The sequence below is a fragment of the Perognathus longimembris genome, chromosome 4 (genome assembly GCF_023159225.1).
Source record: "Perognathus longimembris pacificus isolate PPM17 chromosome 4, ASM2315922v1, whole genome shotgun sequence".
In the NCBI taxonomy this organism is placed as follows: domain Eukaryota; kingdom Metazoa; phylum Chordata; class Mammalia; order Rodentia; family Heteromyidae; genus Perognathus; species Perognathus longimembris.
Window position 1 is genome coordinate 56,607,269 of NC_063164.1, and position 20,455 is coordinate 56,627,723.

Genomic DNA, 20,455 nt, shown 5'->3' on the forward strand with positions numbered 1-20,455 from the left:
GTTTATGAAATCATACTGTGAAATTTTGTCCCTTGCAGTAATGATGTGGCACTTCTACTCCCACTTTGTCAGGATTAATTACTACCTGGTAGATCAGTGAAGCAAATAAAGCCTAGTTTAAACTGAGGGAAATCCTTGCACAATGCAAGTGATAACATTTTATTAATGTTATTAGTGTTATTTTTGTACAGTTTTATACTCTGTAGTTAATTTTTTTGTAATTCTTGACTAGTATTGCATTAATTACATGGCAAATTAAAGTACTTAATTCATATTTACATAAAAAAATCCTACTCCCACCCTAAGAGGTAAGACAAAATCATCAGCGGTGGTGGTGTTTCTCCTCTTCCTCCTTCTCTTCTTTTTCCCATCATTTCCTTCCCTCTTCTCTTCCAAATCTACTTCTTTCTCTTTTTTTCTTTAATAAAGAGGTACATTATGGATTTTCCCAGCAGTTTTTATGTATAGTTTATGTTGATTTATAAACCTTTCTGTTTCGGAAAAATGAATGTACATTTTGTAATTAAGTTCTCTGTAATTATGATTCAAGGGTATAGATGAACATCCTGTGTTTGGGTTTTAGTTTTGCCTTGGTAGGTTCTCTAAAATTCAGTTTAGAAGGAACAATTTGCTCTTATTCTAAAAAAATGAGAAAGGATATAACGACTTGCTTCTGAACATTTATTGATACTGCACTTTGAAATTATAAAGACCAGAGAGCAAAATCACTTTCACTAGATACATTCTTCTCTTTCCGACCTCCATGATATTGACACATTATTTTCATCTTTTATCCTCAATCAAATTCTTTTTTAATTACTATAAATATTCATCCTTAAAAACTGTCTCTTAGTAAAGAATCCCAACAAAATTTCCATTAAGATAATGTTACAAAGATAATTAATGAGAGAATTTGTGAACCTTCCTAGCATGGCTTTCTCTGGTCCCCACTATGACACTAGAGACTACCATCTTTCAGTGCCAAGGCCACTGTGGATCCTGGAACGCTACTCCAGTGTGTTGGGCTTTTATCTCTATGGGTGAATGATTTATTTTCCTATCTTTGTGTTTGTGAAGCAATATTTGATTGCTCATACACTGTATTTATATTGTGGGAGGATCTGACTTTATGGGGAAATTTTATAGTTTTGGCCAGAATTGTACAGCCAATATATGATATGCAAGTAACTTTGAAGATATAGCTATACAGTTGTTTTATTTGTCTATCTCTTCCAAAGATCACATTTTTTAATGTCCTCGTGCTTCATATTTCTCAGTTCATCATACCTCAACCCAGCAGGCTAGTGACTGTGACCATCTTCACAGTCCCTAGTCCAAGGGACGGAGATTCTATTGAGCCAGATAGTTTTATTAGAAGAAAATGTTGTTGTAAAAATGAGTTCAATATTAGATAGTAACAAATGAGTCTAGCTAGTGCATGCATATACCACTAATCAGCTAAGAATTGTCTCCCTGTGTTCCATTTGCATTGTTGTGCATGGACTTTTTTAACATGGGCTTAAATATATATTTTAAACTTGTAAATATTTCTTGCTAAAAAGAATTTTTTAATAGTAGATCTTAATAATAAGGGAGGACACATTATGGAACAACTTAAACATATATAAAATAGTGGTAAATATTTGCCAGATGGTGAATATTATAACTTAGATTATGTTAAGTACCCCTTTGATTCTTTATATAGATTAAATTGTCCAAATAATATTAGGAAATACTTAGAAAATGTAAATACTTATAAGAGTATTTAAATTAATTTGTACAAAAGCAATTAATAGAGTATAATTTAAATTACAAATAAGATAGATGATTTGGGCAAGAAAATATAGTATTTTTGTGTTGCATTTGAGCAGTGACCAAGATTTTCCACTGGTACATGTTGATAACATAATTGATCTTTTTTTGTTTCAAATGTTGTTTCTGGGGGCTGGGGATATGGCCTAGTGGCAAGAGCGCTTGCCTTGTATACATGAAGCCTTGGGTTCAATTCCCCAGCACCACATATACAGAAAACAGCCAGAGGTGGCGCTGTGGCTCAAGTGGCAGAGTGCTAGCCTTGAGCAAAAAGAAGCCAGGGACAGTGCTCAGGCCCTGAGTCCAAGCCCCAGGACTGGCCAAAAAAAATCAAATGTTGTTTCTGAAATCACACCGTTGAAGAAGCTTACATTAACATGTTGTAATTAGTCCAGGTGAACAATCTCCTTGTAAAACTTATTTTGATATATTTATGCTTATGCACCATTAAGATTATCTTATGTAGAAAGAAACCTATTTACTGTAACTTTTGGAGTTAAAGACTAAATCATGAAAATGTTAGCAGTGGTATACTGTGCAATAAAATAAGAAAAGTGATAACTCTTCTGCTTTTTTGGCCTTTCCTAGATGTATTGAGCAAAAATTTAAGCGCTGCCCTCCCCTGCCTACCACCAGTGTCATAATCGTTTTTCACAATGAGGCCTGGTCCACACTGCTTAGGACTGTTCACAGCGTACTCTATTCTTCACCTGCCATACTGCTGAAGGAAATCATTTTGGTGGATGATGCTAGTGTAGATGGTAAGAAAGTACATGCAAATTGGATTGTTTCCCAATTAAATTCATGGTGATGGTATCAAAAGTCTTCTTGCTTAAATCATGCTCTCTGTATGCCCTCTCAGAATTTGAATATAATAGTTTGGATACAACTGGGTGTGGTGGCACATTCCTGTAATCCCAGCATTGAGGATGTGGAGGCAGGATGATGGACAGAGGGGAATCTAGCCTCAGCTAAATAGCAAGATGCTTTGCTAGGAATTGTTTGGTTGATATGTATGATGAGTGGAAGTAAAATCTGAGGATGTCCATATTCAAGTAGTTTGTACTATAGAAAGCTATGAAATACCATAGTTCAAAACTGCAGTTCTCACTGCCTGTTCTGAGGTACAGTGGTTGATGGCATGGCTTCCAGCTGGGAGACAAGCTGTTTTGGCTTGAATCCTGTCTCAGAATTTGGTCAAGTTCCTCAGCCTCTCTTCCTCACAAGCTATATTGGTAAAATGGGGCTAATTTAACATTTAATCAAATTTATTTTAAGATCTGTCATTATTTATGAATCACTGAAATTAAGAAGACAATCCCACTGTCAATTAAAACAATGTTATTGATCATTTAAACGCATCCAATTGTGTAGCTCAGAATTGAGTAAATGTTGAAATTGTACACCACTCCCAGGGGAGCTTAGAACAACCAGTGACTTAATACAAATAACATCAATTACTTATTAAATCATGTAGATAAGTAGTTAAAAATCAGAAAATAATCATTGTGTAGTTTTATTTTGACTTAGAATTTTTCTTTTTATTGCCATGTGAAGGATTGAGCCCAGGGCCTTGTGCATACTAGGCAAGGATCCTGCCACTATCATGTTGATGTACAAGGATGGACACAAAAATATTGTACTAATATTTTTAAACTATTAATTTCAAAATTAGCAGAGTTCCTTAAAGCATTAAGCTTAAAAGTGTACATCAGCTACCAAGTTACACCTTTTAAGCTGGAATCTCAAGGCTATTCTAACAACTACTCTGGTTTTCTAAATTACAAGCACCAAACAGATGACCTTCAATTGTTGAAAAATGATTCCCAAATGAATGAATTCAAGATTGAATCCAGATTCCCAGAAGCCTCATCACAAGCCCCAGCACTGATTAGCTATCACTTTATATATAAAATATAAAGAACATCTTTTTACCAAATCCAAAGCAATGTTTGTTGTATGTGCAGTGTTTCTTTATGTACATTAGCAAAGAAGAAGCATGCTTTTAGGTGACCATCCATCCATTGTAGAATGTATCTAGATTCCAGACATGGTAATAAGTTAAAGTAAAATGAGGATTTTAACCTGACATTTGTCATCATCAGTACATACAAGTGAAAATGTTTCCTTGGTTTCACAGATATTCTGAGTAAAGTGAGCCTGGGTTCTCAAGATCAAGAAATGCTTAGGTAGAATAAAGCTGCTTAACTCCAGAGATTTTTTTTTTTTCCTGAACGTAAAGTGGGGAAGTTTTATAATTTAAGTCCCCTGGATTCAGGTAGTATGTGATAAGCCAGATGGCCCTGGAGAATATCACTGGGGTGGTGAGGCAGGAAAATGATGACCTTGATGCTGTCCTGGGCTATGTAGTGTGACTGTACCTCAAAAAGAAAAGGTTAGAATCTGTAGATCCCTGATTTGCATCTCTGATATACTTACACAGGGTATTTCTATTTAATTGTAATTAGCTAATTTATTTACTGCTATTCTGCCCTGGTTTGTTCTTAGTCTTTCTATTTAGTTGGATACATTTGATGTATTTTAAGGGATGTCTGGTTAATTTCAACACTCCATGATGTGTTTTTACCTTAAAAACAACAACAAACCACTGTCCCTTAGAGATCTTTTCTTCTCCTTTAATTTTGAGTTCTTTCTCTCAGAAGTTTTTTATTTTGTTTGGTCTTCCAAGTAAGGAAAATAATAGGGGAGATAATTGGGACATGGAAAATTTATTCCCAACCGGCCTTCAGTTGATGATTCTATCTTTGTTTAAGAACACAACCAAATAAAGGAATTAAAGGAAGCTGGGCACCAGTGGCTCATTCTTGTAATCATACATACTCAGGAGGCTAAGATCTGAGGATCACAGTTTGAAAGCAGCTTTGGCAGGAAAGGTAGTGACGTGTTCTTTCTTTTTACAAAAGTTTTTATCAAAAGCAAATACAGATATGTCAGGTATATAAATTCAATACATGACATATATAAATATGTTTATATGTGGTCATATATAGAGTTTATGACATTTAATATATTTTTGTCAGTGAAACTTTTTGTGTGTGTGCTGGTCCTAGGACTTGAAGTTGGGGACCAAGCACTCTCCCTTAGCTAATATTGCCCAATGCTAGTGTTCTACCACTTGAGCCACAGCCTTTTTCATGTGATTAATTGGAGAAAAGAGTCATACAGAATTTTCTGCCCAGGCTTGCTTTAAAACATGAGTTTGAGGTCACAGTCATCAGCTACCGATGCTGGGCAAAAAGTGAAAGTGGAACTGTGGCTCAAGTGATAGAGTACTAGCATCGAGCAAAAGGAAGCCAGGAACAGTGCTCAGGCACTGAGTTCAAGCCCCAGGACTGACCAAAAAATAAAAAGAAGTATTCATTCACTTATTCACAGTCTAAACCATTTTCGTTTTGTTCATTTCCTTCTATAACCACTGTCTAGAAATATATGTATGACATCCCATTTTAAACTCTGACCTTTACACATCTTACTGTTATTAGCCCATTTATTACACTTTCAGAAGTGGAGAGGTATCCATACCAAAGATTAACTCAGGGCCTGGGCACTATCCCTTATCATTTTTATTCAAGGCTAGTGCTCTGTCACTTGAGCCAAATCTCCACTTCTGGATTTTTGTTGATTGAGGATAAGAGTCTCCTGGGCATTTCTCTCCATGCTGGCCTCAAATCTTGCTACTCAGATTTCAGATTCCTAAGTAGCTAGGCTTACAAGTGTATTATATTTAATAGCAGATTAGACATATTTTACTTAATCATTCATCTTATACTTAAATTGCATTATTTTACATTATTTTTCAATAGCAAGGGAGAATTAAGGATCTTTAAGTTTCTGAGTATTTTTTTTTAACTATTACTCTCACATTATAGCCCAAGCTAGCCTTTCACTGGCTTTCCTCCAGTCTCAAATGTTCATACACGGGGGTTGTAGGAGTGAGCCACTGTGCTTGGCCACTGGAATTGTTTTCTTAGTGAATGCTATCCTTTTATATTGTTGTAACCTGTTGAATTGAATCAGTTAAAGAGCTATCCAGGGGGAACTCACAGTGCTCTTTGCTCTAAATCAAACTGTGAGGTAGATATAATCCCCAAGTCCAATCTATTTAGAGAAAAAGCAGCTTAAATAGGCAGCCATGTTGCTACAAAACAGTTCCCTTCTTATAGATAAGAAGAGAAGCACAGGTTAGCCCATGGCTGAAGTCACACTAACAATAGTAGCACATCCATGGAAACCAGTATATCCTATCACATGTGGGATTGTATGCTTAACCTTCCAAAAGAGGAATAGGGATGGAAACAAATTCAGAAGGAAGACAAAAGTTTCTAGACCACTCAGAACTTGTATGTGAAAGGTGTTATGTATAAAAAGGTTGTAATAAAGCAATGAGAAGGTGTATTGACAGAACCCAGAGTAACTTCATTTAAAAAAAAAATCCCATCAGACTTTTGAAACTTTACATCTTTTTTCTTTTTTTTTCTTTTTTTGCCAGTCCTGGGCCTTGGACTCAGGGCCTGAGCACTGTCACTGGCTTCTTTTTGTTCAAGGCACTTGCTCTACTACTTGAGCCACAGTGCCACCTCTGGCCGGTTTCTGTATATGTGGTGCTGAGGAATTGAACCCAGGGCTTCATGTATATGAGGCAAGCCCTCTGGCCACTAGGCCATATTCCCAAATTTACATCTTAAAAAGTGCAAGATTTTATGATTATATATAGAAGGATAATGTTGTGCGTCGTTAAGAGAATAATTTCTGAGGTACTCTAAAGAAGTTGAAAAGTTAAGAGTACTTTCCAGTGTTTTTATACTGGTTTGCTTTTCAATGTGGTTTGTTCCTGGCACATTAACTCTTCTATGACTGCTTTAAATAGTTAATTCTCCTTTGTGAATTACTGGTGAACAAAACAAAAGACAAACTCACCCACACAATGCCAGATAGAACCCAAACTCTGCTCCTCTTGGTTCTGAAATATGGTAGAAGCAAAAATTCAACTCCAGAATGTTATTCATTTTCTCCATATTTCCAAATTTATTTGAAGCTCCAGGCCCAAGAAGGCCATTTGGATTTTGCCGCATACTCAGCAAGAGTGGCGAATTGAACAGTGAGCTGGGGTGATGGCGCACATCTGTAATCCCAGCACTGAGCATGATGAGGCAGGAGGATGGCAAGTTGTCAAAGCCAGCCTGGAATACTTCATGGGTATTAGGCTAGCCAGGGCTACATAGCAAGACATTGTAACAATGTACCCAAAGTGTTTTCTCTGAAGCTTTCTTATTTTCCTTCTTCTTGACGTTTTGGTCTTAAATTATTTTGATCACTACCTAAATATCAGTCCTTTTGATCACAGTTGGCATTTTGTCATTAAGATATCTAGATTTAAATACCATCTTGAAAATTGTTGAATAGCTATCTGGGCCAAATTCCATTTCTTTCCCTCCCATAGTCAATGTGCATAGACCTGCCTTAAGAGTTTTCTCAAGTCCCATTTAAATCTCTCACCACTCAAACACATGTTTATTGACAAGAAGCACCTAAGACTAGTGTATTATCATGCTGTGAGTTTTAGTAATTACAATTTGGATATGTATCTGTTTTCCCCACAATGACTTAAAATAAATATTTTCATTTCACTGTGGAAGAATATGTTAACCACTCAACATTTTTGAAAGGTCACACAATGTGTGGTTTCGTAATTCTTACAATACATATGAAGATAAATTTAGGAAGAAATAACCCTGATTTTCTTTCCTTACAGAGTACTTACATGAAAAGCTTGAGGAATATATAAAACAATTTGCCATAGTCAAAATAGTCAGACAGAAAGAAAGGAAAGGTCTGATCACAGCGCGGTTGCTAGGGGCAGCAGTAGCAACAGCTGAAACACTCACATTCTTAGATGCCCACTGTAAGTATGCAACAGTAAGTCATCCAGTCTTCCCTCCCTAGCCCTTTAATTTAAAATTGATCCATAGTCCCATTTTAAAGGAAGATACATCATCTGCACTTTAGAATTACTTTGCTTCTTAGACCAGAGTTTATCCTCACAGGCAATTTTTCCTAGCTCTGCTCAATCTTGCCTTATCTTTTAATATTATTACTTTAAGTAGTTGTACAAAGGAGTTACCATTCAACAAAGCAGTTTACCAGTACAATTCATCTTTTTTTTCTTATTTATTGTCAAAGTGATATACAAAGAGGTTATAGTTTCATACGTTAGGCCTTGGGTACATTTCTTGTACTGTTTGTTACCTCCTCCCTCATTCTCCCCTCCCCTTACCCCCTGTCCCTCTCCCCCCATGAGTTGTTCAGTTGGTTTACACCAAATGGTTTTGCAAGTATTACTTTTGGAGTCGTTTGTCTTTTTATTCTTTGTCTCTTGTTTTTGATATTCCCTTTCACTTCCCTAGTTCTAATACCAGGATATACAGTATCCAGTGTACTCAGATGAGATACAGTGATAGTGCGGGTACAATACATCTTGACCAGTGTCTCCCCTTTCAACATTCTTGCTTTACCTTTCAAAACTACTCCAGTGACAAGGAAACTTGAAGGAGTCCTCCCTATTCAAGTTCCATTGTACAACCTTGCAACTATAGTTAATAATTTATAACACCCTTAAAATTGCTAGGAGTACATCTTAAATGTTCTCACACATATGAAATGATGCTTGTAGGAACTAATTTGATTGTGGGAAATCATTTCAGATGTATGTATCTATCAGAACATTAAAATGTACAGCACAATTATATATAGATTTTGTCTACTATAACTCAATAAAGCTAGAAAAAACCATGCCTATGTATCCATTCAATGCAAAATGAGTTTATTACCAATTTCTCTAATCTGCTAGCCACCTGAATAACTGAAGAAAAAGCCCCCAGTTTCCTAATGTATGTGTATGTATGTATGTATATATATTTTTTCAGTTAATTAATGTAAGTCCTCATTTTCTCAGGTGAGTGTTTCTATGGTTGGTTAGAACCTTTGCTGGCCAGAATAGCCGAGAACTACACAGCCGTTGTGAGTCCAGATATTGCATCCATAGATCTCAACACATTTGAATTCAACAAGCCTTCTCCATATGGAAGTAACCACAACCGTGGGAACTTTGACTGGAGCCTTTCTTTTGGCTGGGAATCACTTCCTGATCATGAGAAGCAACGAAGGAAAGACGAAACCTATCCAATCAAGTAAGGCAAATGGCTCTTGGTATTCATTTATACCACGACACTGTGTGCTGAATATATGTGTGCTCTGTTTTTGCAGTGGTCCTGTCTTAGGTAATTCTTTCAATGAGAACAAATCCTTACAAAGGAGAACAAATACACATTCTATAGAGAGAGAATAGAAAAGTGATCAGGCACCTGTACATGCTATTGTCGAATGAGAAGTAGAATTAGGTGGGCTCCTACATCTTCATACATCATTATTTAAGAATCATAAAAGTATGGTTAAAAACAATCTGAAAGATGACACATAAATTACTTATTTATCCAAAAAGTTTGGCTTCAAAGATGGCTTTTTAAAGTTTTTTTAAGTTAATCTTTAAAAAGTTTAAGTTATGATATCTTGTTAGCATGGAGACTTGTGTAGTTCTTTGAGCTATCTTGCCTTGCATAGTTATTATAACCATTTGACAATGGATTATTTTTCAGAACACCCACTTTTGCAGGAGGACTTTTTTCCATATCAAAAGAATATTTTGAACATATTGGAAGTTACGATGAAGAAATGGAAATCTGGGGAGGTGAAAACATAGAAATGTCATTCAGAGTAAGTTACGGTGATAAATATAGCACACTTGTTAAACAATGAATTGCAGTGTTGTAATTGGCTGCTGTTGATCATTCTAGTTATGTACAGGGTTTTTTTCTGGTGTTGTGTAAAATTTAATTGCTGGAAATTTGGTAATAAGAATAGTTCCTTTCAAATAGTAACTTGATATGCTTGTTCATCATTGGCAATGTAACAGGAGGAATTAAGCTCCTAAGTTCAGGCAATAATGCCAATTAATAGACTTGTAGCTACTGAATCCTAGCCAAGATAAATATAATTACATCTAGTACTTCAGGAAATAAGTTGATTATTAAGGCAGTCAGTATGGAAACATTTTTAAAGGACATTGTACTTAACTGATTGGATTAAATAAACTGAGTTTTTAAAATCTATGCATAATAAAAGCTAATATGAAAACAAAAGCTTTAGATAATCTCTACAGGTTTACTGTTTGTAATTCTGAGTTCATTTTTGCTATAATTTTATCCCTTAGAGTTTTTATCACTTAGAGTAGACGGTAGTAGAAAAAAACAAACCAAGAAAAAATTTACCGTTTTCTCTGATTCTATTAAACATTGGCAGTAGTTATCTTAACCATATTTGAACTGCTTACGGGCAAGATCTTGGCTTATTCACTCTAGTATTCCTAGCTCCTCATACATGTTGGATTTCAAGTATAGTTTGTAGACTAAAACATACCACTGAGGTTTCTCGTTTATTTAAAGAAGATAAAAAGTCAATTAATCACTTCCCCAAATAGTAGCATGTATTACTAATCTTGACTTCCTTTCAGAGTTTTGCTTAGTGATTATTTATGGCCAAACCATCTGTTAACACATTTAAGTAAGAAGGTATCATTTTCACAAATTCACATTTTACTTACAATTAGATCAAATAAGTATTTAAACATTTTAAACAGGCATGCATTTTTTTAGTGATTATTAACTTTGAAATTCTAATAGATTGTAGATTAGTAATAATGGCTATCTGAAAACGTTTTCTTAAATACAAAGTTAGGTACATAATTCATTTGTATTTAGACTATTCATTTATTCTTTAAAAGAGAATCATGTGAATTAAGTGCATAAAATGGAAGCAAATGCATAAGCGCCTTTGGTCCTCTGTGTAGGGAAGACTTACATAATTGCTGGCAAAATAAGAAGTCCTGGAATTCATTTTTATGAAAGATGCAATATACTTTGTTAACTTACTTCCTACAGGTTTGCTCTAGCTTTCTGAATGTTTATGGTAACAGATAAAGTCATGCTTTAAATCTACGAAACTGAAGTTGAACTGGCAGGAAACAAAGGATTCTTTATAAATACATTGGTATAACAAATCTCTTCCGTGTATTTTGTTTGATTAATATCTTAAAGGTAAACTTAAAAGCAGCACTTTGACTTTCCACAAATACTGTAAATTTAAACACATATCATTAATTGTCAGGTGTGGCAGTGTGGTGGGCAGTTGGAGATTATGCCTTGCTCTGTTGTTGGACATGTTTTTCGCAGCAAAAGCCCTCATACCTTTCCAAAAGGCACTCAGGTGATCGCTCGCAACCAAGTTCGCCTTGCAGAAGTCTGGATGGATGACTACAAGGAAATATTTTATAGGAGAAACACAGATGCAGCAAAAATTGTTAAACAAGTAAGCTAGAGCTAAATTATTAACTTAGTATTCAAAGGTGTACTGAGTTCACATCTCCTTTTGCTTGAGTTACCTAAAATACAGAACACTTAAAATTTACTTTTAAAGCAAAGGTGGTTGTTGTTTTTTTAACCCTTAAAATGTATAACTTAATGAATGTCAAGTCTCTCCCATGAGAGGAAAAATTAAGTAAACAGCCTTTTAAGAATTCAGGCTTTCCATTTGATCTTGTCCCTTTCCATATGAAAGATTCTTTGTATGAATGATGTTTTTTAACACTTTACTCAAGATTGAAATGAAGTACAACTGCTCATTTTTGTATATATTTTTTATTATATTTAAGGAGTTGTATGGAGGAATTGCCAATTCACAAAGAAGTTTATGAGCACAATGCATTTTGATCATTCTCACCCCTGGCAACATTTTCATCCATTCTTCTCCACCCACTTTATTTTGTAAGATATACACACAATTCTTGACTGCTGTTTCCCCCCTCTTCTCTTCATGTGTCTACCCTTTCCTCTTGACCCCACCCCACCCCTTTGAAGAACCTGTTTCATGGTGTTTCATTTTGCCCAGTGTTTTACTTTGCCTTTGCCTCTCTAATGAGCAGTGTCTCTGCTTGCTCTAGTTATTTTTTCATAGTCTTCACTTTTGCCAAGGCGGCTTCAGCCTGATCCTCCTATACACACACCTCCACAATTGGGATGCCAGGTGCCTGCCATCTCATTCTGCTTGTTGATTGAGGTCACGTTTCTTTCACTTCTTGCCCAGGCTGACTTTTAACCATTTCTCCCAATCTCCAACCTCCCAAGTACTTTTGGTTACAAGTATGAGTCACCATGTCAGCTGTACTGACTTTCAGTGGTTCTTTTTTCAGTCTAGAGTGAGACAAAACATAAATTACATAGTTTTTTGACACTTTCAGATTACCTTAAAGTACAAGTACAAGTAAAGTACAAGTGTCCACAGGTTTTCATAGGAAGCTTTGTCCTACGGAAGAAGTTTTGTGGCACAAATAAAGAATAAAATAACATCTGGTCAGCACCACAGAATTACTTGGTTCTCTGAACCCAGGAATAAACAGGCAATTCTGAATGGATGGTGGATGATATCACTAAACTGCATTGTAAATTTTGAAATAATTTATTTTTTGAATATCCAAATGCAACTAGTAGGCTTTGAACCCTTTTTTTTCAGAGCTGTTTTGATTAACTGTCCCTTCCTTTCTCATCTTCCTGTAGAAATCATTTGGTGACCTTTCAAAAAGATTTGAAATTAAAAAGCGCCTTCAATGTAAAAATTTTACATGGTATCTGCACACTGTTTACCCAGAAGTGTATGTGCCAGACCTAAATCCTGTTATTTCTGGATATGTGAGTATTTCCTGTTTCTTTTCTCTACTTGATATATGCCTTACCACCAACATTTTATGTGGTTCTGGGGAAATTGCTGGAATATTTTTTGCTTTGTTGCTTTTGAGATTTTTACATGATGAGTCTTAACATTGATTACTGCCCTGGCATTAACTGTATATAAACTACATAGTTTTAAATTGTTTTATAATTTAACATTTTTTTTAATTTAGATAAAAAGTGTTGGTCAGCCTCTCTGTCTGGATGTTGGAGAAAACAATCAAGGAGGCAAGCCACTGATTTTGTATGCATGCCATGGACTTGGGGGAAACCAAGTGAGTGTGCGTACTGCATAGAAACCCTCCTCCCTTTCTCCTTAGCAGGTGACTGGCACCAGTAAAATAATGCCTGTTTCTCTGAAGTCCCAGTTCAGCTGTGTGGTATGTGAATCATTTTTAGACAGAGCTCAACAATTATTGTCAATGTTGTAAGGTACTTTGTTATTGTTTATATTCTGGCTCTGAAAATAATGTGAAGCTGCTCACCCATTCACTAGAAAGGAAAATGAGAAAACTTTCAAAAACAATCTCTTCTGTACTTTTTTTTTTTTTTTTTTTTTGGCCAGTCCTGGGCCTTGGACTCAGGGCCTGAGCACTGTCCCTGGCTTCTTCCCGCTCAAGGCTAGCCCTCTGCCACTTGAGCCACAGCGCCGCTTCTGGCCGTTTTTTCTGTATATGTGGTGCTGGGGAATCGAACCTAGGGCCTCGTGTATCCGAGGCAGGCACTCTTGCCACTAGGCTATATCCCTAGCCCCTGTACTTTTTTTTTGGTGTTTGCATGTTACTATTGTCCTAGTAACTTTGTAAGATTATATCTGATGGCTATATTGAGCTGGGTTTAATAGCAAATTGTATCTACTCTTAATAATAATAGAGCAGCTTCATTTTTACTTCCTTTTGTGAGCCAAGATATTACATAAGTATCTTTCTTGTCCCCCAAAAGTGTATGTCCTTGATTCTTAACTGATGGCATCTGCCTTGGGGACACTCTTTTACCAGTTAAGACTCAGATGTCCAACATTACTATCTAGCCCTGTATGGGTAGACAGTGTAATCAATGTTAAATTTCTGAGGTTTCTCTTCCTTTCCTTTCTTTTACAAGAAATATTAGTATTGGTTATAAAGAAAAACAAATCATATCAGGATATGCTATGAGTGGTAGGGGGTAAGGGATTATTTTCCGAGATTCAAGAGGACCTTTCTGAAAGCCTATCTTAGAGTAGAGATCAAAATGAGAGAGAAGGGAGCAGTGCCCCCAGAGAAGAGCACCCTAGAGGTGGGGAGAGAACTAGGCAGGGGTTTAGGGACAGATTCATGCAGAGAGCAGGAAGCCTGGTGATCTAGGCAGAGTGGTGCAGGCAAGAAGGGGTAGGAAATGAGTCACAGACTATGATAAGAGACCTGGTCTTGGAGGGCTGAGCAAGCCTCATTAAGGTACTTGGATTTAATTCTGAGTTTGACAGAAGCCATTTGAAGATTGTGATCAGGAGAACAATGTAGTCTGGTTTATATTTGAAGCTGAATCTGGCTTGTGTTACCTTACCATGCCATTAATTACATTTTTGTTTATATCCTATAATTTTCAAACAAATGCTGTACTTCAACTGCTTTGCAAATTGTAATTCCTCAGTGCTAAAATGTTGAGGTGTCATGTCATTTGAACATTTCCTTATGCTCTCTCCTGTTTTGATCATGAAGCAATATTTCATAGCATGTAACTCAATTATAGCAGTTTTCTGTTGATGAAATAACAACAATTATTTTGGTTGTGTTGGTTAAATTGGCTGATATTCTTTTACGATAAAATGTAAGCCATTATAACACTTACCTTCTTCCACTCTCTTCCAAGGTATTTGTCCTGGTTTTGAGTTACAGTTGGTCCAGTATTCTGCTGAGCTGGATAATTACATAAAATTCACTTACTAAAATATTTTCAGCTATTTGCAGTTTCTTCTCAGTTCAATTTTAATGACTTTTTATTCGGACACATTAATAGTTCAAGACAGTTTCATTGTGACCATTCCATACTTTGAAGAAATTCACTCCCCTGTTATAATCTGTCCTGTTTATAATATCTTTTTTGTCAGTGTTTGATGAGCTTTATTATGCTATATAAATACATATATATGCATGTGTACTTGCATTTATACTGTATAGACCCCATATGATATGTATACCATATATACTATATACATGCATCTAAGTATTACTTCAATCTTCAAATTCCCCCTCAGAATACTCTGATTCCCCCTTCTACTAATCCCCTCCAACAGTTCTTTTCTTAAATTCAGGTCCCATCATATGCGTCATTGTCATTGTCATTGTCATTATCAGCATCACCATCATTTTTGGTCTCTATTTCACACATAAGAGATATTTCACTTTTTGAGCTTGGTTTATCTTGCTCTACATGAAAATCTACAGTTCCATCCACTTTTATGCAAATGATATAATTTAATTATCCTTTTTTATGGCTAAATTAATACACAGATACAAATTTCTTTATTAGTTGGTTGTTGAGCACCAGGTTGATTCCACAGTTTGGCTCTTGTGATGAACAGAGCTGCTATACTAATTTACTTTCCTTCAGGTAAATGCCTAAGAATGGCATGGCAGGGTCATAATGCAGGTCTATTTTTAAGTCTTGGTGGAACTTCTTTACTGATTCCTTAGTGGCTGCCCCATTTTACATTCCTACAGAGGGTATGAGGGTTCCTTATCTCCACATCCTCTCCAGCATTTGTTATTTGGTTTCTTGATTATTGTTATTCTGACTAGGTTGAGATCGAGTCTCAGCATGCTTTGTATTTATTTTGTGAGTAAGGATGTTGAATATTTCTTTATGTAATTATTTGCTATTTGTGTGTCTTTTGAGAGCTATCTGAATAATGTACTTGCATATTTGTTCATTGTACTCATTACGTACTGTTCAGTTTTCCAAGCTATTTATATATTCTGGATATTATCCTTTATTCCTTCAATTGCTGGAGATTGGATTGTACTCTGTGGGTTATCTCTTCATTCTGATATCCTTTGATATTTAGCTTTTAATTTGATAGGATCCCGTTGGTCAATTCTTGCTATTACCATGGCCAACTGGAGTTCTAATAAAAAAAAATTGCTTATACCTAGAACATTAAGTTTTCCTTACATTTTTCTGTGAAAAAATGAGTCTACAATGGCTCAAAAATCTTAGTGCAATGTCTGAAACTTTAGTAACTTTTTAATAATAATGAGGTGAAATAATGGAGTCTTTTAAAAACATACTCAAGGTCCTGACATGTTTCTTGGTTTAGTGGGAATATTATATTCTTTGGTGTTTAAACCTATTTTCTTTTGATTTTTCCATCAGAAGAACTACCAGTTCCAAAAATGATGGATGCTTTAGTAGTGGAAAGAGATACATTAAGCATGACACCAAGGCTGGGGATAAGTGACCCATTGATACTGCTGATACTTGTATAGTGCCTACTCCCATACAGGAAGCATAGGGCCTGCTTTGCAAAGAATAAGGATTCAGTAAACATTAGTTCTAATAAGAATTGTTACATCACTGAAAGCCAGTTACATTTATTGTATCTTGAGGATGTCAACATTCTTTAAATATTTGACTTAAAATGCATATTATTAGTTGGCATACTGCCTGGCATTGGTCTGTAAGGAAGTCACCTAGATATACATACAACTCATATTCTGCAGTGCTAGATTAATGTGAAAGGAGCACAATACACCACTGGGGCACTAGATCATGTAAGATTGAAACTCACACATTTCATGTATAATTAAGGAGAATGGACTTCGTCTTAGCAGATGTGCATTCACTAAACCAAAAGCAACAGCAGCGAGAAGACTGAACTGATACAACAAAAGACTAATTGTTGGGTCATGGGATCAGAGGTTCTGAAGGTAGCATCATACCAATTTTGAAGGGGTCTCAGTCAAAGAAGTGAAAATAGAAAAGTAAAAATAAGTGTGATGGTAACATCTGAGAGGAAAACTCAGTAGGATGAAGAGTAATTAGTTGGTAACAAATGGCTCAACAAAGTATTCATGAGGCAAGCAACAAGTGGAAGGGGCAAACAATGTAAGGAAGAATAGTGAGCAAATATCATATTTAGTGTACAGTATGTAAAAATCAAACTTTAGGATGGGGTTGGGAGTGGAGAATGTGGAAGAATGACAGGTTGATCAAGATGCCTTGTGCTTATAACCTAACTTCTGGTATTGAAACCCATTTGTATAATTATCTAATAAAATGAATATTTTTTAAAGAGTAGTTGGGTAAGTAAACAGAGAGAGATGCATCATAATACTAGAAGTTGCTGAAGTTTATCACTTTGCTCCTATTCTCACATGCTTTACACACACAAACCCATTTGCCTTCTTAAGCCTGTGGGGTAGGAACTAGTTTCCAGTTCAATGATAGTGCTTCTGGTTGAGGTGAATAGGGTGAAGTAGTATTTTCCTGGGAGAGAAGAATGGGCCAGCTTAATTAAGGTGCATGCTAGAGCTTTTCATGTCCTTTCTGTTGCCATACTTGTACTAACATCTGTTCTACATAATAACTTCCAGTCTCTGGTATGGAGAGGAAGACAATACCTTGCTAATTAGTAATCATTGTTAATGATGAACTGAAGAGAGACAACTGTATCTTCTGTCATAAAAACTCAGCTTATGTTTCTGATAACTATTTTAATTATATCATTATCATCAGTCATTTGCCAGTGTAGAAGCCTGCACTCAGGCCCTCCAACAGTTGCTTGGGTCTTTCCCTCCTTGCTGGTGCTCTGTGACTTTAGCCACACCTCCACTTCCAGCTTTTTGCTGGCTATCTGGAGATAAAGATCGTAAGATATAACTGCCAGGGCTAGCTCTGAATTGAGATCCTCAGATCTCAGCCTCCTGAGTAGCTAGGATTTTATTGGTCCTGCTATTGTATCATTTGGCTAAAGTCAACATGAGTTTATGTGTCAGTGAGGGGTCAATTTATTTGTAACAGAACATGCAGGTGCTTTTTTCATTAACAACCTCCTTCTTCCATAGTACTTTGAATACTCTGCTCACCGTGAAATCCGGCACAACATCCAGAAAGAATTATGTCTCCATGCTGCTCCAGGTGCTCTGCAGCTGAAGCCATGTGCTTATAAGGGTCAAAAGACGATTGTTGCCGAAGAACAGATATGGGACATCCAGAAGGTAACTGAGCTCAGTTAATTTGCTCAAATTGCTTAACAAAAAAAACAACAAAAAAGTGTGAAATACAGTAATTCAGTGTGTTCCACTAGAATTTCTCTGCCTTTATTACTAACTTTATTAATATATATACCACCCACATAAAAGGAAAGTTTATTATTTAAGTACCTCTAGGAATCATATAGTCAGAGTTACTTGGTTAGAGCCCATTTATGCAGCTCAACTGGTTTTATGAATTATTAGTAACAATTGCTCTTTTTTAACTTTTTAGTGTTTTTACATTGCCTATCTCTTTTGTAAGTCATATTTTTCTTCTTGCATAGGGAAGAAGGTGTATGTTTTTGCATAAAGTTATTAATTCTTCTTCTATTTTGGTGTTTTTCCATGAAACTAGTGTTGAGAAAATAGATGACAGATCACTTGTGTGTGTATGTATAAAAACAGTATATCTGTTTTATAGTTTCTAATGTGAGTGTATTATATGTTATATATAACATATAACATATAACATATGTTATATATAACATATAATATGTTTTATAATATACAACAATATGTATGATGTTTTCATTGTTGTTAAGAAGTTATACAAAAATTTCAATTCAGTATGTCATTTTGTGAGTACAATGCACCTTAATCAATGTCACCCCTTCCTTCATTTTGCACCTTTCTTCCAATCCCACCCCTACCTTCAATTACCTGGTACCATTTTCAGATATGTACGATTAATATGATGATATTCATGTAGCCTTCCTCTGTCCATTTTTATGGCCTTCTTCCCTTTGATTTCCCTATCTCCTGCCCACACGCTTCAGCTAATCACTTGGTTTTAAACAAATGTTTTAAGGTTTAGTCAGATTACAGCAATTCTTCCCTGTAAATTGTTTTGTGCAATACTGAAATACTATAAGATTGGCCTTTATGATTTATGATTATTTTTAAACAGATTGTCAGTAATATATTAAGGGAATGTTTTTTGTTTGGGAACTGTGATTGATCTTACTTTATATCCCTCTATTTGTCTAATACTTTATGTTAATTGAACAGTAGTCATGTAAATAATGGTGATTACTGATATTTTATCCAATATACTAGGTCTTAAAAAGATTAAAAGAGTGGTGTACACTTGCTTTGCATGTTTCTCTTTAGCTTCAATAAGATTCTAAGGTCCTTCTTCATACGTATTGTTTAACCAAGAGTCCTGCAGCTTACCTATTTGCTTTCCTTTATTCTAGGATCAACTTCTGTATAATCCTGCCTTACAACTGTGCCTTTCAGCGAATGGAGAGCACCCGAACTTGGTGTCATGCAATCCTGCAGACCTACTCCAAAAATGGATTTTTAGCCAAAACAATTAAGTGTTCCTTAAAGTTAAGGAGTCTGAAAAGGAGATATTGTTTCTCATAAAACTGTGACTAGGCATACACTGTAGTTTCCAAAATTATGCAAAAGCAGCTAATTGTAACTTATTCCAAGTGCATTTTTCTTATTTATATCTTAAAATGTCTGTGTAGCACTATGTGGCACTGCTACAGAAATCATAGACATTGCTGTCTCAAAGCACAATAACTAGTGTACCAAAGATGATTCCAAAAGGTCCAGATGTCAGAGAAGAAATGTTTACAGTGTGATGAAAATAATTTTCCTAGTAAGGTGATGTCTGTGTGTTTTGTAATACAATTGATATACATAGTGACATTCACATGCTCATAATTTAAAATAGCTCCCTTAGGTTTTTTGTGGGGGGAGGGGAAAGGGAGGAGAAAGATTTGATACTGTATTTTTTTAACTACAGAGAAGTGTATCGATAAAGGTCAAACTTTGGCCTTTGTGCACAAACCAGGAACTTTTTATAGACTTAGAGTTTATTATTTTTAAATGCAGGTAAACTTCTTCTTTGTCTTCATTTATTTGTCTGTCAAAAATGTTCTTGAAGCATGAAGTTGAAGAAGAAGAGTAATATTTTTAACACTTAAATTTATTGACAAATTTTAAAATACTTTTTAGTCTGAAGCCCACTTTACTGGATGTCCTTCAGTCTTCCCCTGAATGGCCTTTTCTAAGTGACTTTCCTATTTTTTTCCCAGAGTGATTAAAAAGAAACAATTTACAAATTATTATCTATTAATAGGGGTCCTTTTCTTTCCTAATAGTCTTGTTTCTCTTACCAAAATTCACTAATCTTGAGTGCTTGTGATATTGAATTTACAAATGCAGAATACTTGACTTGATGCTAAATTTTATTTGTTACTGATTATCTTTGCCATGGATTTTTCTCATCAGAAAGGCCTTATTTTTACCTATGTGGAAAACTCAATAAAAGAATCCTAAACAACTTATAACTACTGTTCAAATTTTCTTCCTGTTATGGGTAAAGTCTATAATTGAGTGTAGATGAGGAAACATGTATTTCATGTCCTGGATTACTAATCATCTATATGTGGAGCCATAGATTTTTGAACACATTTCTGATAACTTTCCTTAAATATCTGATACACTTAACACTTTTTTTCCTTTTTTGGTCCTTTTCTATATAGGTACCTGTGTTATATTTCCAGAAATAAAATAAGATGGACATTGTTATTTTAAACTAGG

At 35.4% G+C, this 20,455-nt stretch overlaps 1 protein-coding gene across 2 annotated transcripts in view; it reads left to right on the forward strand.

Annotated features, from left to right (window-relative positions):
• Galnt3 (polypeptide N-acetylgalactosaminyltransferase 3) overlaps positions 1–20,199 on the forward strand; it is a 35,658-nt gene extending 15,459 nt beyond the window's left edge. For both annotated transcript variants that reach the window (XM_048345304.1, XM_048345305.1), the window contains 9 exons: positions 2,401–2,573; positions 7,586–7,735; positions 8,786–9,020; positions 9,486–9,603; positions 11,053–11,253; positions 12,498–12,629; positions 12,842–12,943; positions 17,711–17,863; positions 19,096–20,199. In XM_048345304.1, coding sequence (XP_048201261.1) covers positions 2,401–2,573; positions 7,586–7,735; positions 8,786–9,020; positions 9,486–9,603; positions 11,053–11,253; positions 12,498–12,629; positions 12,842–12,943; positions 17,711–17,863; positions 19,096–19,218 — 1,387 coding nt within the window. In that variant the 3' untranslated portion in view covers positions 19,219–20,199. The remainder of the gene's footprint in view (positions 1–2,400; positions 2,574–7,585; positions 7,736–8,785; positions 9,021–9,485; positions 9,604–11,052; positions 11,254–12,497; positions 12,630–12,841; positions 12,944–17,710; positions 17,864–19,095) is intronic.
• The last annotated feature ends 256 nt before the right edge of the window (positions 20,200–20,455 follow it).